Genomic DNA, 26536 nt, shown 5'->3' on the forward strand with positions numbered 1-26536 from the left:
GTCTTTTATACAGGTAACGAGTTCAAACAGGTGCAGTTAATACAGGTAATGAGTGGAGAACAGGAGGGCTTCTTAAAGAAGAACTAACATGTCTGTGAGAGCCAAAATTCTTACTGGTTGATAGATGATCAAATACTTACTTCACACAATAAAATGGAAATTATTTAAAAATCATACATTGTATTTTTCTGGATTTTTGTTTTAGATTCCATCACTCACAGTTGAAGAGTACCCATGATAAAAATTACAGTCATCTACAAGCTTTGCAAGTGGGAAAACCTGAAAAATCAACAGTGTATCAAATACTTGTTCTCCCCACTGTATATGGTCAGCATCTTTTTTTTTTAAATCATAAAATGTTTAGACATAATGTGTGTTAAGCTATTCCTTTAAAGAAATGGATATGGGACATGACATCGCATTACAGTGCACTGTGAAAATTGTCCCATTTACAGTTTATAATGTGTTGTAGAGACAGTGACTGCGGCGGCAGCGTGTCGGTTGGTCTGTGTTACCCAGAAAGCAGTTGGGCACAATATCACAACACCAACACCGTGAGTGAAACAATGACTGGGGAAGCCTACTATATAAAGTACTCAGGGAACACTTCTTTACAAATGTGGATGTGTAATACTAGAGTACGGCAACCCAAACTGTAGTGTCTATTTTATGCGCCTTATATATGAAAAAAGTTTTAAAATAGGCCATTCATTGAAGGTGCGCCTTATAGTGCGGAAAATACGGTAATATGATTTTGGTCAATCATTATTTAGACATGTCTTTTGAACACTTTTTTAAGGCTTTTTTTCAAAAACTGTTAGCCCAGATACAAGCCTAACTACCTATAACTGAGAAATACAGATCATAATTCTTGATTCTATATTGTGTTGCAGCTAAGCTAAAGCTCACTGAATCTGCCTGGGAATCCAGAATAAAACACAACCTTAATGGGGAAATTTTGGGGTCCAGAATAATTATGGCATAAATCTGAAGGCCATATAGACCCTGTAACTTATTATATAAAGAAAACATGTACTCAGTGAATGCAAGGGACTTTGGTCATGTGGAGACACAGACATATAAAGTTGAGTGTCATCGGGGCAGAGACGTTGTCATACTTGACAAAGTGGCCCAAAGGCAGAGCCTTGAGGGACTCCACATGATTGCAGCTTGAAAATCAATTAAAAACCAAACAGAGGTTTGCAACAAATATCAAACTTGGCATAATTTGCTAGAGATGAACATTATAACTTATAACGAACCCTAAGCAGTCACCAGTTTGGAAATAGTATTTTAAAATCTAAGCAAACAAACAAAAAAAAAAGTCAACGTGGACGACTCGTATAAGATATTACTCCTTAATACCACAGTTTATTAATGTGGCTTCAAAATGGCACCACAGTCCCCTCCACTGGTGGCCCTGATAGCATCACTACCATATAAAGTGCATTTTAGGCTGACAGTACAATACAGAATTAAGTTAATTTTACAAGGTGGCAGATTTAGAATATTTCAAAAAACCTGTAAGTTTGTCTACTTTAAAAAGGGGACCAATCCATGGTGTGGGCCAGCAGTGGGATGAAGCAGGAACAAGCAGTCCCAGCTCTGCCAGTATGAATAAGGTCAAATGTTAATGGCACGCTTTATTACATCAGTGATGTGGAAACGGATGATAATCTCTGACTGATGAACAAAATACCAGAGTTCATCAGAAATCACGAGAAAGCAAACCAGATTTGCACAATAGGCAGCCACAACTCCAAGGAAGAATCAACTTTAGGAAGATGTTACTGCTTCAACAGGTCTGACTGTCCTGAACACTGTAGCTCACATAGGATGAGGATCTGTCAGTAAAGTGTTGTGAAGTAGGTGGAGCTAGTAAAGGGCTAACTAGTACTGCACTGCGGCCTTCATCCGACTCTTCCTTCAACTAACCAACATCCCGTCTTACCTTACACCTGAGGTATCCGAGTCCTCTTCCACCCCGTCCTCCAATCAAAGAGGAAGCTATAAGTCAGTTCGTTGAGAAAATATATTCCCGAGAGAGGAGTCTTGCGCTTTCATCGAGCAACAGTGGGGAACGAGAGAGAGAGAGAGAGAGAGAGAGGGCTGTAATCTCTCTCGATCCCACTTAATCCTGAGCAAGTGAGCTGTCTGCCTCTGGCCCCCGGGGGGCCGGTTCCTCCCTCACCGGCTGGCTAGTTGCTGCTGAGCTGCCAAATCTTCTTAACCATTTCAGCTGTTAGTGGGTAGCCAGGAGAAACTGTGGGAAAAGGAAGCAAATGTGTCGTCCTTAARGGATAAAGAGCAAGACTGGATACGACATCAGAGGAGTAATTACCGAAAAGAAAAATCTGCTAATACACTTCAGCAGTTGGAGCCAATTTGGTCCCTGCTTAAGTTCTCGAAGTAAAAACAAATTTTGCCTAAAATGTAGCTTAACCTTTTTTTGTGCTCATTAAGTCCAACTTGTCAGTATCTATACGGTAACTTACACAGGAACAGGCTAGTTAGGATAGGTTTTTTTTATGAAGCTCCTTTTTTTTATTATTTCAGGTTATTTTAGCTTATATAATTTAATTGTTGGAAAAAAAAAACCCTGAAGATTTTAGTGTGGAGATTTCTTTTTTTTTCAAATTCACGCAGTCATTTATCTTGAGTCAATCGTATTCACTGCAATTTTTTTATTTTGTTTAAAAGTTCAGCATATTTGACAGCATGTAAAAACGTCAGCAGGGGAAAAAAACAAAAACAAAACACAGACTCTAGTTACTTTTTTTTGTTCTTTGTTTTTACAAACAAAAGCATGAGGTACAGTCAGTTTGGCAGTCAGTTTTCATGCGCAACTTCAGCTTGAGTAAATCGTTTCAGACACAGGCAACCGTTGGGAATGACAAATAAATGAACGTTTTCTTTTTTTTTCCTTTTTACAAAACCCCGCAATTTCATCTCTTCATGCGATAAATCGTGATATATTGTATTTTATTAAAAGAATCCTCTCTTAAGTGGGTTTTCCACACTGGAACAAGTTGACACGATGCATGAGTAAGAATGAGAAAAGTCGATATTAACAGATGGAGCAGAAATCCCATCTCTGAATGATGATTTATGTAGATTTCTTTTTTTTACTTTAGGAATTACAAACCTCCTAAATTCATAATTTATACCCAAGGATAATTCAGATGACAAGGTTTATGAGGCGTTTTGATTTTTACAGCGCTAGGGGTTTAAAGTCCGGTACTTTGCAGGTATGTGTGGCATTTAGGCTCAGATTGTCTAGAAGGAAAAAATAAAATACACAAGTTAAACCTTCATAACTTCACAAAATCACTTCTGTCCGAGGTCCAAAAGTCTTCCATTAAAAAAAAAGTCTTTTTTTTTTTAGTTTGATCAAGTCACAGTCAAAGCAGTTCAGATTTATATATATATATTTCTTTTTCTCCCTAATTTCTCATTTATCAAATTGGTTTTAGCATTAATTAATCTCCCCTTCATCTCTGACATCTGTTTCTGTACAAACCTGCTGTTTCCACCAGAGGTTCGCTACAGTTTTGAGCTGATGTCGACACCACTTGTAAACCATGACACATGAAAATACTTCCACATCTGTATTTTTTTTTTCTTCTTTTTTTTTTGTAAGAAATATAGGCTCTGTCTCCTTGCAGCACAACTCCAAACTCCCTCTTTCCTTCAACAGTTGGTGATTTAATGTTTCCACCCTCCACCTGGATCAAAATGGAAGGAAGCAGCTCATCGTTTACACCTGCTCAGAGGCGAAAAGTCAGAACGGACGAGGTGATCCTCGTCTACGTGACAGCAGCTGAAGGACTTGCTTCCTGAGCAAGTCACACAGATTCTGATCGTCTGCTGCGGGGATGTATGAGGAAGTACAGGCGCTGCCGTCGTTCTATGTGACCTTCTCATGTTGGATCTGGTAGTAGCAGGCCTGCGGGGGTGAAGAGACATGAGTGCGTGACCCGAATATGGATGCTAAGACCCCAGCAAAGCTGAGAGTGTACGGTTGTGTGTTACCTTCAGGGTGGTAAACATGATTCCGTGCTCGCCGTGCTGAACGCACGGATCCATCAGGTCTTCAATCAGGCTGACCTCTGAGCCGAGATTTCGGATTCTAATGGGAAAACACAAGATGGGTTTTATTCAAAGGATAACAGACAAAGTGGTAGCTAACAAAACAAACTGCAGACCATCAATGGACTAAATCAGCTGCCTAGAGATTGTTTAAGGAAACAATCTCGAGTAAATGGATAAATGGACGGATAAATGGTTGGTTAGTTGGATGATAGATGGATAAACTGGTTGGTTGGTTGGATGGATAAATTGGTTGATTAGATGGAGAAATGGTTGGATGGAATAGATGGCTATATAAGTGGATGGATGAATGGATGGACGAATGAATGGATAAATTGGTTGGTCAGATGATGATGGATGGATGGATGGATAAACTGGTTGATTAGATGGAGAAATGGTTGGATGGAATAGATGGACGGATGGATGGTTGATCTCTCATCATGATCTCAATCTGCTCTGTTTTCTGAAACAACCGCTCTGCTTCCTCTGAGCCATTAGAGCCAGTCAGCGCCTTACCGGGCCCGCAGCACCACATACAGGAACACGGGGAACAGTTCATCCATGGACCACAGGAAGTCCTGCTTCAGCAGAGACTGCACTTCCTGCGTGATCTCCTCGAAGGTGAGCTGGATCACCTGCAGCTTGTCTGACGGGGTGAACGTTGTGCTGCAAACACACAGGAAACGAGAAGCCTGACTGATCTGTGTTCATGTTAGATTTACCATAACTATAGAGCCGACTTCTACCTGATCTGCTGTAGCGTTTCGACTGCCGAGGCAAAGCAGGCGTCTTTAGTGCTTGAGATAACCTACAGAACATCATCGTTAAAGGAGGCTCTGTATCTAAAATGTAGAGAATTCAATTTATTTCATAAGTTAAATAAATGATACCGGCTGCTTCTCTCCTGGAGCAGGCAAAGAGTTTGGGTTTGAAACAGGCCAAAACTTTCTGCAACAGGAAAAGAAGAGCTAATAAAGTTACCAGGCCAGATTTCTCTTCCATGCGGTTATAAGTATTCAGACAGAGCGTGTGTTTTTACTGTTGGACACCCAGGAAGGCAAGCAGGGCGAGGTCAGGTTGCTTGTTGAGGCGCAGGACACATTCCCAGTACATGTCGTCCTCCTTCTCCTTCTCCAGAGCGTAGAGAGTGAAGAGCGGTGGATAGAGACGAGGCAGCAGGACAGGCAGCAGCAGAGCCGAGCTACTCACCACGCGGCTGTAAACAAAAACAACAACAACAAAAAAAAAAACACAAGAAGAAGAAGAAGTTCATCCTGATCTGTTCCAGCAGTGAGAGCAGCAGCTCAGTTCGTACCCCGGTTTGGGCGACTCCGTCCGGGTGTCAGCGGACGTCTCCTGGTTTTCATCTGGAAGGTTTTCAGTTGGTTCGGGTATTAGACCACCCTCTTCTGGCAGGTCAGGGAAGAGAAATCTGCAGAGAATTTAACACAAATAAGCCGGAAGATGAAGCGCACAGAACAGCAGCGTCATTTTTGCTTGAAGACGTTCCTGCTTGTACCTGACAATCTGGAAGATGCGGCAGAGGTAAGACTTGATCTCGTTGACCGCCTGAAGCAGCAGGCGACGGTTCGCGCCCACGCCAACGTAGGTCATCCTGTAGACGGCCACAAGGGTTTCCACCAGCCGCCCCAGAGGATGGAGGGGGGTGTCACAAGCCTAAAACAGCAGAAGAGGATACTGATTTTCAGGTGTTTGCTTGTTTGACAACCTGAAGCTAAATTCCGATAGGGATGCAATCATACCAAAACTAACCAGGATCTACAGGCCAACATGTTTGAGACACAGACCAGAAAAAAAGTTGTGTTTTTTTTTTACACATTCTTACCAGTAAAATGTGGCTGGACATGTTTATATTTCTTCAGTCAGAAAATAAGTTCTTAAGAATCTTACTTTTAAAAATGTCAAAACCGTTCCTTTAGACACAGTTTAGGAAAGAAATAAGACAGGAATCATAAACAACTGAACTATATGAATGACAGAGGCATGAAATATAATATAACCCAAATAACCCATGCAAATTAAGAAAAAGAAAAAGGAGACTGATGACACGTCCTTGAGGGACACCACAATGGATAGCAGCTCTTCAATACTCCCTTTCATGGTTACGATTACATCAAGCAATTTTATTGTTGTAAAAAAAAAATGCTCATTCAAATATGTATACCTAAATGCAAAGATAAATGTCCGATGAACTCACCTTGAGTAGGTACAGTCGGACACTGTGATATCTCTCGATTGTGATAGGCCCTTCATGTTGGGGGATGACCTCCAGGCCCTCTAGAGTTTTACTGTGACTCCGAGACAATATTTCTGGACTGAGAAACAAATACCAGGAATGGAACTTCTCCTGTTTGGTAACTAAGTATTAAAAAGGGATCAACTCTCATTTTTTTGGGTACCTGTCTTGTATCTGCTGCCTCCTGGAGGTCAGGGCCACAGCGATATTCTCCCAGGCCTTAAAGTGCTCCCCTTGACCTGGTGTCTCGCAGCCTAGCTGACTCCAGCACTCCTCGAACACTGCCCGCCACTTTTCCTCTGCCCTCACGCTCAGCCGACCCAGCTTCCTGGTTGGTCGGATGGATAGATTGGTCTAAACCACAGCAAGGCATTTCATTTAAAGGGTTTACAAAGATAAAGACAAGAACTTACACGGCCCGATTCTTGTCCTTTTCAGCGTCAAACAGATTTGGCTTGAAGTAGGAGCCCGTCACTTTGAGGCCAGACCCCCACTCACCACTAAAGGAGCCCTCAAGGTAGTCAAAATTCGGCATAGTAAGTACACCCTAGGTCAGAAAGAGAAGGAGCGTTTAATCTCTAAATAGGGCTCATCTGATCCCCAGTGGGTGGCTTAGATCAGTTCACATTCAGTCCACCTTTCCACTGAGGGTCCAATCATCGGAGAACTCCCCCTCGTAGGTTGTGTCGTCCTCAGACAGAAGGACTCCTGTACCCTGAAGTATAGAAAACCGCCCCAGATTTAATCCCACTCTCACAGCCGTTAGATTTTATAGCCTGTTTGCTAGAAATTCTCACCATCATCTTGTTGTCTTTGAAGGCACCTTCATAGTACAGACCAAACTGGGTGACGACGACCCCTGTGCCCTGCCGCTGGTGGTCCTGCCACATTCCCATGTACTTCTCCCCTCTTCAAAGATAAGAGGAACATCTGAGTAGACAATTCTTTGTCAAAATGAAACGATCTCGGGAAGTTCAGTGCGTTACTTTGTGATGTCGTCAAAGACTCCGTAGCCCGTTTTCTTGTCTTGTAGCCACTGTCCGATGAAGACGCTGGGGGATGAGGTGTTGTGCTTTCCGCTGCGCAGCATCCCGTGACCGTGCCGCATGCCGTCCTGGAAGGAGCCGTCGTAAACTTCGCCGCTTGCGTACCTTCGGCCAGACAGAGGAGGCTTAGGCTCTCACAACATCGTGACAAATGCAACCCGGAGTTTCTCTTTTTAGCAGCATAACATGGTTTGTTTGGCAACTCTGATTGGCAAGACCGAGGAAATCAGTAAAGATCCAAGACAGAGAAATGCAGATTTACACAAGTTGGAAAAACCTTAAAATGTAATGCATAGTGCTCAGGTAAAAAAAACAAAAAAAACCAACAAAAGCTAACTTGTTATCTTTATAATAGATTTACCGGTATGTCCCAAGGCCATGCATCTTCCCTTCTTTCCAGTAACCTTGATAAAGATCATCTTTACTTAGCGCCTTATTGGGGCAAGCGAACTCCCCAAAGCTGCACAAGAGACACACAAACAATGTTTGAAAAAATAAATCTTTCTGCTCGGTGATTCTGATACATTTCGAGGTTATTCTCATTACTCACCCATCCTCCAACCCGCTTTTGAATGAGCCGGTGTAAATCCTCCTATCAGGCCACTTTAGGATACCTCTGAAATTATAAAAAATATAAAATTACAGAAATCCTACTTTGGCTAAAACGCTTTCTTGGTGTCAAACCGTGACCAACCTGCCATGAGGCTTGCCAGCCAGCCAGCGACCCTCGTAAGTCGCATCCTTCAGGCGTCCATCTTTATAGAACGTGTACGAAGCGGTCCTGGAGATCGGAGGGTCCGACTTTGACGCCGAGCCGCCAGCGTCCTGCCCCGCCCCGCTCAGAGCCTGATCCACGGCCTGGTTGATGGCACGGAGCCACTTGGTCTAAAAAAAATAAAAAAATTTAAAAAATCCAGTAAAAGGAAAAGCAGTGTTTATTAGGAGAGCCGTGTCCGTTTGTAGGTCTACCTTCTCGGCGGAAGACGAGGCCAGAAGAGTTAGCGTCTCCTCAGGCGTGATCACCTTCAAACCATGTCTGCACAGAAACCGATTCTGAAATCAGCCGCGACCAGCCTGACTCTGTCCGCACGTCTTCCAGGACAAAAGTATTTCATTTCAAAGTATTTGTTAGTCAAAATAATTATCCAAAATGGATTCCAAAACATTACAAATGACGTGCGAGTTTTATATTTTCTGTAAATATCCAAATATGATTCCTCAGTGATGGATACCGAGCGAAACTTCGGATGACTTTGGCAGTCTCGCACCGTTTGTAAAAGCTAACTGCTACAATCTTAATCTGTAAAACCGTGGGTTCAAAAAGAGGACATTTGTATTTTAAAGTAATTTATGTCAATAATATTTTAGAGTTTTGGAAATTGTGTCACCTTTACTTTTAAACAACTTACAGTCCGGACTCGTCCTCTGGTGTCGGCTCCACCCACAGAGTGGCCAAAGCGAAGATGTGATGGGTGGAGAACTGAACGTAGGTGGAGGAAGGAGGAGCGGAAGAGCGAAGATAAAAGGAGAAAATCTCAGTTTATAAAATGTGCTTTCAAAAAATACATTTGAGACAAAAGTCTCCGTTTCCAACATTAAAGTCTAAAAGAATCCAGATTTGCAACAATTTCCATTCCTACAGCCATATACATTTCTTAAAAAGCTTTAAAGAAGGAATTTAATGTAGGACTGTTTATTCTAAAATATTCTAGTTTTCAACTTTTGATAAAAAAATGTATTCAACAAAAAATGATTCGTTATCAATGGGAAAATATTAAAGTTTCTCCATGGATAAAAATAAATAATTTTCTAAAAATGTCTCAATAATGAACAAAAATATTCGCATTTTTGGGCCTTATGCTTCAGGCTTTGCTTGTATTTAATGAAAAAAAAAATCTCACATTTAAATAACAGATTTAAAACAATCATGCAAAACACATGATTTTTACATGCAGGTTCTAATGTCTACCGACGCACTGCTTCTCATATTCACACAGCAGGAAGTCCTGCAAAGATGTTGCAGAAATAAAGGCCTGGCTTCCAGTCACGCATTTTACATTTAAAACCGATGACGGTTGCAGTCCAAACAGGTCTCACACCATCGGGACAATCACAGGACTCACTAAACGACTCGATATGAACATAAAGGAAATGGGAGAAACGAATGAAACAGGAACCTGCTGTTGAGAAGGTAACAAAAACTGTTGGTGGTTTTAGTTTTCATATTCCAAACCAACAGCGTGAACCAAGGCTTTCCCAGGAAATAAAAACTTCCATCACCTTTTCTTGGATGTAGGTCAATTACCACTGATCGTAATGTGGGTGAAGAAATAAACAAGCAAATGAAAGAAATGGGTAAAATGTTAGAGCCTTGGTTGTGGAGAGTTTATCTTCTCATGCAGCGTCCTGGAGGTGGAGAGCAGGCATAGGGTGGAGGTCAGGAGAGGGCTGAGCATCACTTAAAGGATCCAGACAGTAACGCACCCAGATTTAATATTTGTGGTTGGAAACCATAAATAGAGGTAAGATGGTAAAACATGCAAGTTTTACTTAATTTTTCTTAAAAGTGGCCTTTCATGTTTCCTTGAACAGGTCAAGATAAATCTACGGTCTATACAAAACATGTTCATTTCAGATTTKTTGAGCCCTTTTCGGGCATCTTATCGTTTTAAATCCAAATAAGCTGCTGCTGGCCACGCCCCCCAAATTCAACATTTATGTTCACACGTGAAAATGGCTGAAAAACGATGCGCAATTACACAACCATACGTCTTTGAAAAGCAGAAGCGGAACATCCTGCGCAACCAACAAGAATGCAGCAAGTGTTTTCTGGAGGGCAAGCCCCAAACACTTGTGTTTTCCAGCAGTCGTTGTTCGGCACAAACATGCTGGAGCTCTGCTTGGGTTGCTAGGTAACAGGTTGGGTTTTGGTGGAGTTAATAGGTGAGGGCCAGAGCCTGCTGGTTTGTGATGTTACATTCAGGAGGTTTTTTCAAATGGCTCATTTTCCAGACACCAAAAAAACATGAAGTTATTGTCAAAAAGTGGCTGAGTGGAACTCAGGACCCAAGTAGAGAGACAGTGACGGGTTTGAGTCCCGGCCCGTTGACCTTTGCCCTTTATCATAACCTGCTTTCTTGTCAATCTACTGTGAAACAAAGGGCAACAGAGCTAAAAAAATATTTCAAAACATCTGGGTGGTTTTGTACGAGCACTTGGGCTGTTTTTACAGACCCAGATGGACGTAGAAAAAAGTACAAAATGTGAATATTGCATAACTGGTTCCCTTAAAGTTTTAAAACTTTTTTATATATGTATATTTCAACCCAAAACATACATTGTACAGGTGAAGTTTCCTATATATCTATCAACATGTGCCAAAGAAATAAACTAGACTGCACAAAAAAATTAATACAACCTGATCATTCTGGAAAACCTGCCTCTAAATTTGGTGTCAACGGCTTGGCAAACTCGTGACATAAACGTTTGAATATTTACGTGCAATATATTGTAAAAGTTCACTGTTATAACCCCTTAAAGGCCAACTGCAGTTTCTGTTTATTATTAATTATTACTCCCTCGAATTAACTGGCTTTTTGGAGGCTTTAAACATACAAAAACTAGTGAGATTGAATTTATCTAGAAACGGATAAATAGATGTATTGACTTCAGTTAATTTCACAAATTTTAAATTGAATTCTCTGATATTAATAAAAATAAATAAAATAAAGCCGATGACACAAAGCCCTAAACATCTAAAACAAAGACAGACAAGAAAGAAGAAAAACAAAGAGGAGGAAGAGGGGCTGGGCAGGGGGAGATGAAATCGTCTCCTGGCTTAATACTTACAAGGTTTTTACAAGGCGCCACGCCCTGACAGCACAGAGGCAAGCACACACAGACTCTTGAAACACACCGAAGAGAGAAAAAGCAGAACAGCCAAAGATGTGATGCGGCGAGAGCACGAATGAGGGTCTGACCTGCGCGTGCACCAGCGAGTCGTTGAAGAGGATGAACCAGTTGACGGAAAAGCGGCCGGCGTTCTGCACCGTGAGAGATTTGTTGCTGCTCTCGTAGATGAGTCGGCGATGAGGCTTCCTCAGGGAGTCCTGGCCACAAACAGAGCTCACATTCATCCTGCTGAAGCGCCACAAGATGCCGAGGACGCCCGAAACCGAAGGAGTACCGTCATTTTCCCCGGGAAGCTCTTCCAGAAGTGGAAGGTGTACTCGGCCTCTTTCCTTTTCCTCTTCAGCTGCAGAGTCAGAGCTTCGAACTTGGAGCAGCTGTGCTGCAGCTTCTGGTAGTCACCGGAGCTCTGAAACGACAAGAGACATAAATACATTGCTGCCTACTTTAGGTGGAATAATGACGGTCATTAGTCGACTTTACCGCCAGCAAATCAACAATTTAAGCTGATTTTATTTCAACATTTAAAAATCACTTCTGATACCGATATGTGAGGTTTAGTATCGTCCGATACGATGCTGAGAAATAACGCTCAATTGACTTAAAATTTTTATTTTTTTGTTTTTTAATATGGACATAAATGTACTGAATTACAAATTTATTTGATAACTCTGCACCAGTATAGCACATCTGATAGCTTCACACACTACAAACATGCAAAAATTGAAACTGACAATAAGTTGACTACATTGGTCAAACATGTAGAAAATAAACTGCAACAAACCTTTAAAATGGTTCAGAAAGTACAATTAATTCTAAATATAATGTAAAATACATAAATATCACTCATAAAAAAAAACATAGAATTAGAATAAATAGATTTGCTCTTGTGGAACCGACACGTTGTCTCGATTCCCGATGTGGATTGTTTTCAATATCACGACCGATACAGATATTGATATCGGATTGGTGTTTCTCAATCATCTACTCTGCGTACCACTTCGAAGCAGGTGGCCAGTTTAAGCAGCAGCCGGCCGTATTCGTGCAAGTGTTGTGTGGGGAGGTAGATGAGCGCCACCAAAAGGTCGGAGGTGGCGGTGTTTTCCTCGCTGCACTCCGACAACCTCTGCAGCAGCTCGGGACTTTTCCCAAAAATGTCCCTTAAAAAAAAAAAAAAAAAAGAACAAAATAAATTAGCATTTAATATTGTGAAACACATGTTTTCAGGTTAAAGCTAATAGTAAACTCACAAGGACGGTTTTGTAAGAGCGTGGAAACCTCCCATCACAAAGAAGTTCCCTACAGTTGAACAGTAGCTTTAAAACAACAGAAGAGTTATTAAACAGAAAGCTGGAGCGCAGAATCAAAGGAACGTCGCGTATCTGGATACGAACTCGTTGTAGACGTCTAGGAAGATGCTGGCGTGCTCCAGCATGAGGAGGCTGCTGACGTCACGGCCGCGTCGCAGGTTGGTGGTGAGGCTGGCGGCGTGCTGCCCGGTCAGGTGGCTCAGCAGGCTGAATCTGCCCGCCAGCGTCTGCAGGAGCTCGGTGGCCACCGGCCCCAACGCCGAGCTCAGAGACTCTGAAGAAGGAGCCAAATTAGTGAGGCATTTTACACACAAAGGTACCAATATCAATTTAACTTGTTCTCACCGAGCTCCAGCAGGGGGCGCAGAACTTGGGATTTGATGTCGCACAGCTTGCAGTAGAACTTCCTCTCCGCGGACGCCAACTCGTGAAGACTGGAGATGAAGCCCATGACGTTCCTGTCGGACAGCGCGACGCACCGGCGCCCGCCGGCGACCACACCGCTCACGAAGCCCAGCTGAAGTACAACACGCAAGACGGACAAAATTTGGAAAAAGATTCTGAATAAAATAAATATCAAGATAAAAAAAAAAAAAAAAAAAACTCATAATTTTAGCGCAAAGCTGATTAGTTTTACATCACAATACCCCACAGTTTGCAACTATAAACCACATTCTGGACTGATTGGTCAGCTCCAGTGGACTGATAAAATTATGTCCACTAGTTTTTTAAAGACTATTGAAAAGACATAAAATTAAAGACAAAAAAGTTTAATACTATATAATTGGATATCGTCTTCATACACAGAAATACTCCAGAAAATAATAGCCAGAAATAAAAAAAATTAAAAAAAGAAAATAAATATAATATGGGCTTCACTAACTCCAATTCAAAACTTTTTTAAGATTATGAATGAAGACCTGGTTCATGACAAACATGTACCTATGTATGTATTTCATACATAATGTCAAGGTTTATTTGCGCTGAACGAATGTAGCATCGAATGAGTTGGCAACGTAATCTTACATTCATGCAGAATGGGAGCAGGACGGGCTGCTGGGTGTAGCCTCCCGGCCTCTCGTCTTCCTCCTCCACTTCTTCCTCCACCTCCTCTTCCTCTCCACCAGCCTCCTTCACCTGCTGCCCGCTGTAGTAAATGATGGGCTGGATGCAGTCTCCGTCAGCCAGCAGCAGAGTGTGTCTCTCCCCAGCGCTGGCGTCCCAAACCCGGATCCCCTCTGACAGCTGGAAGGGAGTAAGAAAAATAAACAAATAAAAACGCCAACGCGACTCCTGGGATGAACTTCAGCGCCGGTTAGTTTACAGACTTTTGCAAGACGGGGGACGGTGCTGGGCGTGTCCATGTGTCCCAGCTGACCGGAGAGGTTACTGCCCCACGAATACACCTAGAGAGGAGATACACACACATTTTTTTTTTAAATATACTGTTAGCAATTCAAGATAAATACCGTAAATGTTAAGTGCTGACCTGAGACTGAGCCGTCAGAGCGATGGAGTGATGAGCGCCGGCTGAAACACGGATCACCTCCTTCTTGTTCAGGCTCTTGATGCAGAGCGGCTGCAGCCTGCAAACACACACCAAACACACATCGCAGCGTTTCCACCGACTACATGATAGACAATATTGAGAATTACTTAATGAAAACACACCAATTAAAAAAAAAAAAAAACGTGTTTTGGTACAAGGACGAGTTGCTTTTTCTATGACCGCATGTTGGGGCCATTGGAGATAGAGAAGTATAATATCTGCTAAGAAACTTGAATCTCAGAAATTTGCTAGAAAAGAAATGTAGAAATTTCTGAGTTTCAAAAGTCAAGAATTTTCAACTTTTGAAACTCTGAAATAATATCAAAGTTGCTTAAATAAAATTTCTGAGATTCATCTCAAAATATTTTTTTTTCTTACCAATTTTTGACTTTTGGAGCTCAGAAAATTTCTGAAAAAAATCAAACATTTATTATGTTTTTTTTTTTCTACTTTTTTTTTTTGAAGAACATTTCTGAGATTAATCTAAAACTTTCTAATTGGTTTTGCACACATTCCTAACGCAAACACTGCAAGTTAAACTTAACATTAAGCATCAGCAAAAGAAACAGCTGCTAAAAATCGATGATTTTTAGCAGCTGAGATAGAGACAGAGATAAATAGCACTTTGGTTCCTAAAACGTCAGTTTGAGGAAAACTGAAGCCCTTCATTTRGTCTGTCCACCTGTCCAGGTTGTCTCCGTGTCCCAGCTCCCCGTGCTCGCCGTTTCCCCAGCTCCACACTTCGGTCTGCAGAGTGGGAAACACCTCCTGGTCCTCGGGGACGCCCCCTCCCATGGGCGTGAGGGCGAAGGCCCGGGTCCTGGAGCGCCCCATCTTCCTCAGCAGCCTCGGCGACACTGCACAGACACGTAAAAAAGGTTCATTTTTGGAAGATTCAGGGACATTGTGATGATGGAGGTTAAAGTGACTCAAAGACGGGAGTGAACTCATGCCTGCGCACAGACGGAAGCAATGGCTGCATTTAATCAGACGAAACGTCCAGATCAGTGAAGGTTAATAGAAACGAAGAGACAACCAAAACAAAACCGACTCAAACCGTCGGTGAAGAAAACTGGATGTGCTTCGTGCACAAATAGCGACCTACTTACTGCATGTCCTGCTAATTTAAATAATGAGAAATGTGGTGCATTTTAGTCAGAAACCACCTCTGCGACAAGCTCCACTTCCCTTTGGAAACCGATTCTTCAACTAAATGTTTCACTTCTTGTTAATGTTCACGACCTGCTGCAGGCCGTATCCAGATGAGTGGCTGCCGCATGTCGTCTATTGACCGGGAGATTTCAGAGGTTGACCTTTAGCCTCTCTGTGGCGAATGTTGAAAACATGAACGGCTCAAAACAAACGACAAAACAAAACTGGAAAATCAGCCAACACAGAAGCAGATGAGATAAACTGCGTTTCCATTACGAATGTGAGCAAAATTTGGTTTATATTCCGCTAATGTAGAAAAAAAAAAGAAAAACAGTTTTGCAATTAAATATACGCAATGAAAATCACACGTGAATACGCTTGTTCACAGCGCCATCTGCCTCCTGTCACTTCCTGTTGTCTTCTTCATCTTTTCCGCCAGTAGAAAAAAAACAATACTGCCCCCTAGCGTAAAAACCTTTTATTGAAAATGTTTTGCCAAAATTGGTTGTTTCCATTAATACATATTTATTGTCCTAATCCAATTTCAATGTGCCTTCACAATTTTATGGCTAATGGAAACGCAGCTATAGACGCTCCAGAGTGAAAGGCATGCATCCAGCAGCACACGCGGTTGCTGTACTTACGCAGCGGGCCATAGGAGGAGGATAAGAGGTGAACGGCGTATCTACCCTGAGAGAGGAGCCCCGGCAGCGAGAGGCGGCGCCGCAGACCCTCCGCCTCCTCCTCGTGAATGTCCCCTGTGCTGGAGCTCTTCTTGGCCTGGACAGACTCTTCCCGGCGGACGCGCTCCGCCCCGCCGTCGGCCGCCCCGCCGAGCGCCTCTAGCCGTGACGACGGCAAGTAGAAGTTCATCATCCTCTTCAGGGAGAGGGCCTCGTAGGTGGAGGCGACGCGCTCGCCCACCGCCGTGGCGCAGGACGCCACCAGGCTGTTGAGGGCCGACGAGCCGCGGCCCAAAGATGGCGTCTGGTGGGGGGGGGAAAAAACAAACACACACACACAAAAAAAAACCCTGAGCAGAAGCAGATTTCAGCAGAAATTTTTAAAACTTAGAGCTGCAGCATGTAACTTTTATAAAAACAAAAAATAAAAACAAATCCTTGACTTATTTATTAGAACTGTCACCATGTCATTACAGTTTGTTATAAGACAGATCATTTGTGTCTCCTCCCTGAGCTGCTATTGACCAAAAACAACCAATCAGAGCCCAGGGGGAGGGCCTAACGCTGTCAATTGAACTAATGTAGCTGCTGCTAAATGTGCCAATGCTGGAGAAACAACTTGGTCATTTATGTATTAAGAAATGCTATGAATTATTAAATACAAGATATTTTTATTGTACTTAACTAAAAGTTGCCAGATAAGTTTTTCTGTTCTGTGATGGATCCGGATGCTCACCTGCAGCGCGTGCAGACCGCCGTTGGCCATCTTGGCTTCAGTCTGCGATGCGTCCGACAGCTTCCTCAGGTATTCCTTCACTTCCTGCTCGCCAGGATACGGGGAGCTCTTAGGGGAGGAGGTGGAAGCAGCAGCTTTAGGGGATGGCGGGGGGTCCGAGTCAGAGGGCGGGTGCGCTGCGGTAGTTGTTCCTGCCTTCTGGGAGTCCTCAGGGTCAGGGGTGGGGTCAGGAGTGGGAGCTGCTGGGGTTGAAGTGGAGCTGCTGTGAGAGGGCAGGATGGGTTCAGATGGGGATGTTTTCAAGGTTTGGATAGCAGGGGGGTCTTCTCTGGCTTCCACTCCCATGGGGCAGTAATGGCCGTCAGAGATTATGACGTGGTCCTCCTTGTCCGTCATCGTGTACAGAAGCTGGTTACACTGGTTGCATTTGTCCACAGGGGGGCGCTGGATACCGTCGGGTCCCACGCAGCGCACCAGAGCTAGGCTGTGCGAAGCGCCACAGGCCACCTGCAGCACCCATCTGCCAGCCAGCTGCTCCACCTTCTGAGGCTTCCAGACGGGGAAGACGGCCGCGTTCAGGCCCAGCTGACACCCGCTGCCCCACGCCCACACCTCCCTCTGCGCCGACAGAGCCAGGCTGTGTTTCTCTCCGCAAGCTAGCTCCAGGACGGGCACCGACTGAGCGCCGCTGGGTTCCAGCAGGGCTACGGGCGTCGGGTTGGGTACGCAGTTGAGGCCTGACAGGCCGCACTGGCCCGCCGCGTTGTCCCCCCACATGTGGACGCTACCGTCCTCCGTTACCGCCCCGCTGTGGAAGCTCCCGGCTGCGACCGCGACCACCCGCTGCCCGCTGAGAGCGTTCTCCAGGGTCGGCTTAGCAGGCTGGGAAGACTGAGTCTGCTTCCATGGCAACTCCCCGAAAGTATACACCTGTCCTCCTGTAAATTAAAAAAACAGAGGAAAATTTTCTTTTAATAAGAAGTCAGCTCCACATAAAAAAAGTTAAATTAAGATTCAGAGTAGGACTGGGAAATAAAAATCTGATTTCAATCAATTTTTTTTACTCGCCTTCTTTTCTGAAAAAACAAAAACAAACAAAAAACAAAAACAAATGGCAGAAAATATTTTCAAGAAGTGATTTTTATTTCAATTATCCCTTGTGAGTTGTACGATGGAGTATTAGAACCAGGACATTAATTTTTGTTTAATTATGGGAATATAGTCACAATATTAGCAGAATAAAGTTGGGATTTTACCAGGAAAAATCCCTAAAATTTGATCTATATTATTCTCCTAAAATTATGACTGCACCCTTGTACTTTTATGACTTAATTCTTTTCATTAAAAAAAAAAGTAGAGAAATCTTAGTCTGACCCTAATACTCTGTCGCTGAGCTGAATTGAATTTAAAGTCCAAGTAAATAGAAGCTGTAAAACAGCTTTTCAAACAAGATGATTGACCTTGGGCATGCTGACATCACTCTGAACTATGGAAACCAAAACTATGAAGACCTTTGTTGAAACAAAAAAAGTTTTCCAAAATTTAAATATGCAGAAACCAAAGATTTGATAAATCAATTTATCACCCACTTAGGAGGTATGGCAGTAAGTGTCAAAGTACTCTCCTAATTGGGAAAGACTTTACAGTTATCTTGTCATATTATACATGCAGATAACAGCCTAACGTGGTTCCTTTACTACACATTATTAGCAATTGAAATTACGAGTCGGACTCGGTAACCTCTATCTGCGGTTAGAGTCCCGTGGCGCTCTAACCACTGCGCCACGGGACAACCCTAGCTTCGTTTCTATGCCTTTGAATCACGGCAGCGCAGTCTGACCTTCCACCAGCAGAACCCCGTGCTGCGCTCCGAGGGCGACCTGCAGCACTGGCCGCGGGAGGAGCAGCCTCTCTGGGACCACGCTGTAGGAGTAGCCCCTCCAGGAGTGGAGGAGACCCCGCTCCCCTCCGTCGTCATCTTCAGAGCTGGAGGGGAAAAGCACATTGATGTCAGTGCAAAAAAAAAAAAAAAAAAAAGAAAAAGAAAACTTCGATCAGTTTTAAATAAAAGAAAGAGTGATTAAAAGAGGAATTGGAGATGTGTAGGTGGCTGCAGTAGCAGCTTTTCCAACAAGATTTGTTTTGTGGGTTAAAGCAGAAGTGAGCTCTGTCCGTAGGCGATGTCACATGGTGATCACATCCATCCAGGCTGCCTGCAGAAACAGCTGAGCAGGATTATATCAGCCCCAATCCTGGGGAGGTGGTGGGCTTTAAGTGGACCTACCTCTTCCCCTGGGCTTCCATCAGTGAGTGGGCTCTACTGCTCCATCAGGACCTGGCTGCTGCTCTCAGCCCTGCGTAACAAACCAAGCATTAACAGGCAGCTTCCTAATGAAGCCCATTTATAGGCTGTCAATCTGATTTTAACCAAACAGAAACCATACAACAGAGCCAACTGGTTTAGATGTTAAACCGAAAGCACGTTGTCGCCCTTCACATCTTTTCTGAGATAAAATGTACCATTTCATTAAAATACATTTATTCCATTATTTGCAGCACAAACTGCGGGCGTAATAATTGTGAAAAACATCATAATACAGCCTCTGGCAGGTGTTTGCTAATCTTTGCTGTCTGATATCAGCTAACCTGGCAGCTAGCAACAAAAACAAACCCAAACCTTAAAGGTAAACAAGATAAAAAAAATAATTTAAAAACAACTTCTTTTTCTTACCGGCCGGTTCTGCTGACTGCTCTTCTGGTTGTTACTTTAGCCCAGAAGGTAAATCCTCCGTTAGTGGAGCTGTTGGCAGAGAAAAGCCGCTGCTTGTTGTTTTACTGTTGATACTAGCGGTTAGCTGCAAAGATGGTCTACAAAACAAGAGGAGCTACTCAGCATTGAAATTGAGAAAAAATGAGAAGCAGCTTTCTTAAAGTGACATTACGCCTACGCCGGAACTAGAATTTGGGACATTTAGAAATCCTTTAATATCCAACTTATGCATAATTGTCATCTAATGAATCACAGTGCTGATAAATCAAGAGTGCCCAAAGTGCAGCCATTTGTAAACGGACCTGATGCATACATTTTATATAATATTTGAAGGGGGAGCATTATAAATCCTAATTTATGTATTATTAAATGGAGAGTGTTTGGTAATAAACAACGCATTTCATTTTATTAGCCATGTGTTTGGGGGTGGATGGGAGGTTATTTGCTGCAATTTAATAACATAATACGTAGGTCACAAAAGTCCAGGAACTATTTCCTCAAAAAGAGACGTGGCTGAATTCAACACGGGTTTTTGAAGGAAGTATTAGGTTTATTCTTGTGTAGTTTTTGTCTTCCATCCTAAATTTGAAACTTTTTCTACTAATTATATTTATGCAGAAGGTCACGCCAACAATGTAATTTCAAAAGAGGTGATATTGGATGTAATTTGGAATAGATTAGAATGAAAAGGAATAGAGCAAATGGAAACTAAAAAAGTTTACAATAATATTGTTAGAGATGTCTAATCTCAGAGTAATACTGTCACATTTCACAAATGTCTTGCGGATGGAGAGGTCCATTTTTCTCTAAACATCAGAGTGAGATCTCTTAGGTTTTTCCTGCTCTGTTAAACTGAAGCTCAGCTGGATGGTGAGCAGATTCAAGAATGAAAAGGCATAAAGCAGTTAAAGATGCAGTTCTAAAGAGATTAAATGAAGACGTGTCCGTGTTCATGAGACAATGTTGGTGCTATGTTTGCATTTTTTTTCTTTTTTGTTTTTTGCATTAGGTTGTGTGCAAATAGCTTCTATATTAATACATTTAATGAGACAAACCTTTAATCCCTCCTCATTGTTCCCAGGCAGCTTTGACCCATCAGCCTCATTTGAAGAATGGAGATGAAATTAAAATGAGTACAGAAATAGTTCAGTTTTATCTGCAGCAGAAAACATTACAGGAACATAAAAAGATGTCTGCCAAACTGAGTCATTTTGGATTGGACAGGAGAATGTATCAGATCACAGAGGTCTTTAAATCACTACACAACATTTTCTCAGAATGCCACATCTATTATATTTTGTAAGTAATGCGAACAATCAGGAAAATAGATTCACTTAAACACCAATAAAACAAACAAAAAAGTAGTTTATTTTAGCAACACTGCAACATAAACACTTTCAAATATGGCCGGTTTTCACAGAAAAGAGAAACGTCTGTGTCAGAGTAAAAACAAAAAGAAAAAAAAAAGACAACTAACTTTCCATGATGACTAAAATGTACATGGATTTGCACAGATGGCAGCTGACTCAGACATTATATGTTGGTAGAAGCACAGTGGCGCCCTCTTGTGTCATAAAATATGTCAAATCAGACTGTTCTGATATAAACCTCCTCATTTGGTCTTTCTAATAGTTAAATGGTAAAATATATGTTGTTTTTTAACTGAAGAACAAGACGTCAACTTTTCTGACTTTTCTGTCAAACAAAACAAAAGGTATGACAGAATCCATATCTTGCTCATGGGCACTTCAGACAACATTTTGAAGGCACTTATGCTACATAAGTGCACTAGGTGTGCTTCTATTCATATAAGCTATTCATATACAAAGGCTTGATTTTACACAATTCGTTCTTCTAACCTACCAAGTATTTTGAGTTTTTTTCTGCTTAAACTAAAAGCTTGGTATTTATATATCGATTATCAGTGATTGAAAAGACTGAGGCAGTGAGGTAAAAACACTGTTTAGCAACTTATGAGTAACGTAACATACGCGGAATACTGTATATGTGCCAGAAAACAGTCTTTGTCATAGGATTTGCCTCAGCGTTTTCAGTGTGGTCGTACAGTGTATGTTGAATCACAGACTCTACCTCCAGAAAAATAAAAATAATTATATCTAAAATATTTTAATATCTCACCAGGTGATATTAATGTCTGAAATGTATCATGACTCTACTCAGTCTAATCCTTCAAAAAAAACAAAGAGGTCATGTGATGCTCTTGACAAGCACCTCCAGGTTGGTTCAATCAGGTTTCCACCTTCCCGTAGGTGCCGTCAGGTGGCCGGTAGTGCTTGGGGAAGGCCCTGAGTTGGAACGAGTTAAAGGCGTATTTTCTCGCGCCAACGTTCTTCACTGTGTTTTCTCGTCTGCAGCCCTCGCTGTGAAGACAAAAGAAGCGGGAGGGGGAGACGAAAAGAGTTAAAACACAATCAAAACACACCGTGGGTAGGCATGACAACTGTTAACTTGCTACCTGATGGACGATCAAGTTGTTTTGCTAAATTACAAAGCGACTACAAGTTAGATTACCTTTTTTATGTATAACAATAAAATTGTAATATATAATATTATTTGGCAACCTAACTTGTTAAAAAATGTAAATCAATTGATCTATCAGGCAGTCTTTTCATGTAGGACTTTCCTACACAGTGAAAGCTGGATGTTTTATAAAAGTGCTTCTTACTGAAAACAAGCTACCTTATTTAACACTTTTCTCTAATCTGTACAGTTTGAATTATAAGCATTTTAAATGTCCCTTTTAACTTGTTATCCAACTAACTTGTCTGTTATTAGGTTGAATAAATGAACTAGATTAGGATACAAAGGTTTACTACTTGTAAATATCAATTTGTAACTTATTTGCATAGCAGACTTGTAGCGAGCTAACTAGTTAGCTAGAAGATACATATTTTACATTATAATAGCAAAATTTTAGTCCATAACTTCTAGTGTATCTCTTATTTTTGAACAAGCTTAAATATTTATAGGTTTTGATTATCGATTTGAGACTAGCTTTTCTTTAATTACAGAGATTTTAATGGCAAAGCTAACTTGCTATTTAGCTAGCAAGGCCTAAATTGAAATGTTCTTTAACTTTTTTAATTCTATTGCTTGTAACTTCAGTTCAGGTAAGCTAATCAAGTTAGCTAGGAAATCTGACATTTACATCCACATCTATAAATAAAAAACAATGTGCTTTTAAATAAAAATGTTAAATTATCTGCTTAGAAGCGGCTGGCCAACCAGATGATCAATTACCAAGAAATTTATCAAATGAAATTTGCACTGGTGAGACTTTTTAAATTTAGCCATATAATGTAAAAGAAAAAAAAAAATACATGAAAAATATTACAAGAAAAAAACATATATATATATCATCAACTTAAAAAAAAAAGTAAAACCGACACAAGAAAGAAGAAAAAAAGAAAAAAAAACCAGTAACAATACTGACATATATATATTTTCCAAGTGGAGGCATAAAACATTTATTTGAGCAGCATTATGACTGTAAGGGCACATAGACAGAGAGTTTTCTTGGATTTGCGTACACATTGTGGGTGCTGGACAAAGCAAGAGTTTAGACATTAAAGTGATATTAATTTGAGGCATAGCTGAAAATACTGTTTTTTTTTTTGTTTTTTTTACCGTAATACATGTCTGGTTGCAGCTGGAATATGAAAGTTACCACTGGAATAAATTAACAAAACTGACACCTTAAAAGCAACAAAATCACTATTATCGCAATAACTTTCTGCACAAATCTCTGTAAAAGTCTTATTAGAAACCGTAATGCAGAATATTTTTCTGTTAATAATATGCTGAAATTCACTCATTGTATCAGTTTACAGTCAGACGTGAGGATTGTAACACGATGATAATGTTACATCACAAGTCAAACATCCCCAAAAACAATATCTGACAATAAGGCTTAGAGTTTTGGACAGAGCTGCAATCTGTGAAGAAATTTAGTCACACAAGAAAATGCATATTCAGTTTCAATAGGCAGTAAAAACAGACGTACACAGCAAAGAAATAAAGTGACTAGAGTAAGACAGTTATGGCACAAGCATAACTGTCTTACTCTTACATAGTATATCTATGATATACTATGATCAGTATATCATAGATATACTGATTTATGTATATACTCATTTCCTGATTCATAATAAATATCACAGACAACAATGTACTAAAACAGAACAAGCACTTAAATATAATTCTTACAAAAACATATTTCAAATATATCCTCTTATAGATCTACAAGAACAAGAACAAAAAGCTCCATGAAACAGTAACGTAACTGAATCCTTTAAGAAGAACTGTATCATCATGTATCTCTAAAGATGGATAGTAAATAATTAATATATCTCTGAAACTGACATTTTTTCTCCAACAAACTCTAATTTCCACTTCATTGTCTAGCAGCTGTCACTTTATTTATCATTTTATATATATTTAAAATATTAAAAATAGGTTATTGTTTTTGTTCAATAAATGCTAACAGTGGTAGGTCTGCAGATCAAGGAGAACTCAATCTTGTAAAATCAACAAGTTAAAAATTGCAAAAAAAGTGTAGTTTGCATTTAATTTTCCAATTGGTACTTTAAAACATAACTTAACTCAATAGTTGATTACTTAATGATCATGAACTGTTTTAAATTAAAAAAAATTCTTAAGAAAAATATTATGCCCACTTGCTAATAGCTAGCTACACGGAAAAATAGTGACTATGTAGCCTTTTTTTTTAAGACACTGGATTTTAAATTTGATTTGAAATTAGGGATTAAATTTTTTTTTAAAATCCATTTTAAATATCTTGATAACATGGCAATTTGACTAGGGATGAATAATGGTAATCCTAATCTATTTTATCTTTCTATCCAAATAAAAAAACAACTAAATAGTGAAGCTAATATGCTACTAGCGGCACAAAAATATTGAAAAAGGCAGAAACCAAAGAAGGATTTTTTACCAAACCTTTTCTAATGAAAACAATACAAATAAAAAGTACATCAACTCTAACTAAACTCATTCATAATCATAACGTACAGAAAATAAGATCAGCATAATTCAGCTAGCTAGGAGCTGAATATGCTACCAGGATATATAATTATAAATCCTGATGGATAAATCCATCAGCATTTATCCATTATAAATCCTGATGGATTTATAATTAGATAAATTTTGTTATAGGTTTATCAGGAACACACGCCACTGGATCATTTTAATTCTTGTAAATGAAATAAAAATAAGTCAACACTGTATCTGAACAAATGAAAAACTTCGCTAACATGCTAAAATGACAGAAGGTTTTTCTGTGTAGCGTGCTAGATAGCATGGATCCACATCAACCGTGGAATCATGATTAAAATATTTGTTAAATCTATTTGAGAATACAGAGAAGCTTGTTATACATTGACAAGCTAACAAATTGATCACTGGTCAGTGTATGTGAATGCTAGCAGGACATGAGAGTCAATAAACTCCCCAGGGAGGCTAATTCGGTCTTATCTATTTCCTTACTGGGTCGATCTTAATGATACCGAGTCTGAATGCTCTGGGGAGGCAGCTGATGCTGCGGGCCAAAATATTGATTTTTAAATAGCATACTTCCAAGTGAAGCAGCCTGAATGCTTTCAGTTCCCCAAAGTAATAAACACATCAAATTATGGTACAATTCTGTCTTGAGCATTTATTTGTTGCCTCGAAAATAAGACAGAGTCCAGATATGAGTGTATATTTTTTCCATAACAGTCATATGCAATATATTTTAACAATAAAATCTTTTATCATAATTACTATTTATAATTTCTCTATAAAAAGCATATATTTCTAGACACCAATTAATTCGATAAGCTATCTTATTAAATTATTCCGTGATATTTTCTGCCTTCCATATACAGAACTGTTGTTCTAAATACGTTTGAGTTGCTACCCTTTTTGTATAATTAATTCAGATTTTAGTTTTGTTTTTAAACTATTTTGTCATTCGAGAAGCAGCAATGGTTGCTAAAACAAAACAGCAATTGTATTACAGAAAACATGTTTCATTGGAAAAAAAGAAGGAAAATAAATAAACAGGAGACTTTATGCAAAACTTTATGCATCTAGGCCTGTCACAATAAGAAATTGTTCCAGAAATTACTGCAATAAATTATAAAATTGTTGTTTTGAGACCATTTTCAACTAATATATTAATAATAATAATAATAATAATAATAATGGCATATAAATGCAAGTATGCCTACTCAAACATAATTCTGATTTCTGAACGCTGGTATTGAAAAATATTTTAAAAAATCCAAAATAAAAAACCAATAATTAAAATGGATTATGAAGTCTTTGTAACCAAAATTCAAAACATATTAATCGTTCAGCGTAGACAGGGATAACAGGCAAAAGGGGCAAGTAGTGCAAACCCATTTGTATCGGGTGTCAAATGTCTGCAGCGCTTTTCCAACAATATTCAAGGACAACATCTCTTTAATGATTGTTGACTAACTGGAAGTTATCAATCATATTTGAATTGATTTATTGCTTTTTGTGACAGGCCTAGATGCATCTAGCAAACCTCTGAAAACAGACCCTACAGTAAAAACCTGACTAGCATTTGGCTATCGATGGAGTACATCCATCAATAATTCAAAAATCTTGTTGCATATTAAAGTAAATAGATTCTTTCACTTTCATAACTGCCTCTAAAGCTTATGGATGTAAACGGTACACATCCATAAGCAGCATCACTTTGCATAATCAAGCACGTTTCACCTGAATATCCTACGATCTACAATCTGCCACGGCTGCTTTGTCATGAAAGTAATATGGAGTCAAAGCCAAAAGCCTCATACTTTCTATAAAACCAGGAAGACCTGCTGGAAAGAAAAAAAACCCAAGGCTGACAAAAATATAAATATACGCTAAGCTTAAGCATAGCTGCATAAAAAGCTTTAGGTTCGTCTACATTAGCTCAGAAGCTGAGTGCCGACGCACCTGGAAGACTATGAACGCATAAATGGAAGATGCTGTGTGTGT

The 26536-nt window shown here is 40.4% G+C and overlaps 3 protein-coding genes across 9 annotated transcripts in view; all 3 read right to left on the reverse strand.

The window, feature by feature from the left end:
- Positions 1 to 2560, reverse strand: part of mpp4b (MAGUK p55 scaffold protein 4b) — a 13090-nt gene extending 10530 nt beyond the window's left edge. The window contains exon 1 of the mRNA XM_008424518.2: positions 1952 to 2560. The gene's annotated coding sequence lies outside the window, so the exon portion shown is untranslated. The remainder of the gene's footprint in view (positions 1 to 1951) is intronic.
- Positions 2561 to 2664: 104 nt separating this feature from the next.
- als2b (alsin Rho guanine nucleotide exchange factor ALS2 b) lies at positions 2665 to 19610 on the reverse strand. Of its 4 annotated transcripts, none has more exons than XM_008424484.2 (35): positions 19463 to 19610; positions 19016 to 19085; positions 18572 to 18717; positions 16732 to 17669; positions 16002 to 16299; positions 14843 to 15017; positions 14101 to 14197; positions 13940 to 14017; positions 13638 to 13856; positions 12957 to 13128; positions 12696 to 12885; positions 12552 to 12617; positions 12299 to 12461; positions 11579 to 11710; positions 11373 to 11501; positions 11242 to 11265; positions 8802 to 8872; positions 8362 to 8428; positions 8087 to 8277; positions 7943 to 8008; positions 7754 to 7852; positions 7333 to 7497; positions 7144 to 7255; positions 6984 to 7061; positions 6760 to 6893; positions 6510 to 6674; positions 6308 to 6425; positions 5609 to 5766; positions 5405 to 5521; positions 5129 to 5305; positions 4980 to 5037; positions 4836 to 4897; positions 4606 to 4755; positions 4033 to 4129; positions 2665 to 3946 (listed from the first exon to the last, which is right to left on the reverse strand). In XM_008424484.2, exons 2-35 carry the CDS (start codon positions 19033 to 19035, stop codon positions 3908 to 3910), a joined length of 4971 nt encoding a protein of 1656 aa, XP_008422706.1. In that variant the 5' UTR covers positions 19036 to 19085; positions 19463 to 19610; the 3' UTR covers positions 2665 to 3907. The 4 variants fall into 4 exon arrangements, with proteins under 4 accessions (XP_008422706.1, XP_008422687.1, XP_008422715.1 ...); XM_008424465.2 differs by having other exon boundaries at positions 15957 to 16299; XM_008424493.2 differs by lacking the exon at positions 11242 to 11265.
- A 1236-nt stretch (positions 19611 to 20846) lies between these two features.
- LOC103473821 (type I inositol 3,4-bisphosphate 4-phosphatase-like) overlaps positions 20847 to 26536 on the reverse strand; it is a 32843-nt gene continuing 27153 nt past the window's right edge. For all 4 annotated transcript variants that reach the window (XM_008424440.2, XM_008424450.2, XM_008424421.2 and 1 more), the window contains one exon: positions 20847 to 21882. In XM_008424440.2, the coding sequence (XP_008422662.1) occupies positions 21750 to 21882 (133 nt within the window). In that variant the 3' untranslated portion in view covers positions 20847 to 21749. The remainder of the gene's footprint in view (positions 21883 to 26536) is intronic.

The sequence above is a fragment of the Poecilia reticulata genome, linkage group LG2, assembly GCF_000633615.1.
Source record: "Poecilia reticulata strain Guanapo linkage group LG2, Guppy_female_1.0+MT, whole genome shotgun sequence".
Classification (NCBI taxonomy): Eukaryota; Metazoa; Chordata; class Actinopteri; order Cyprinodontiformes; family Poeciliidae; genus Poecilia; species Poecilia reticulata.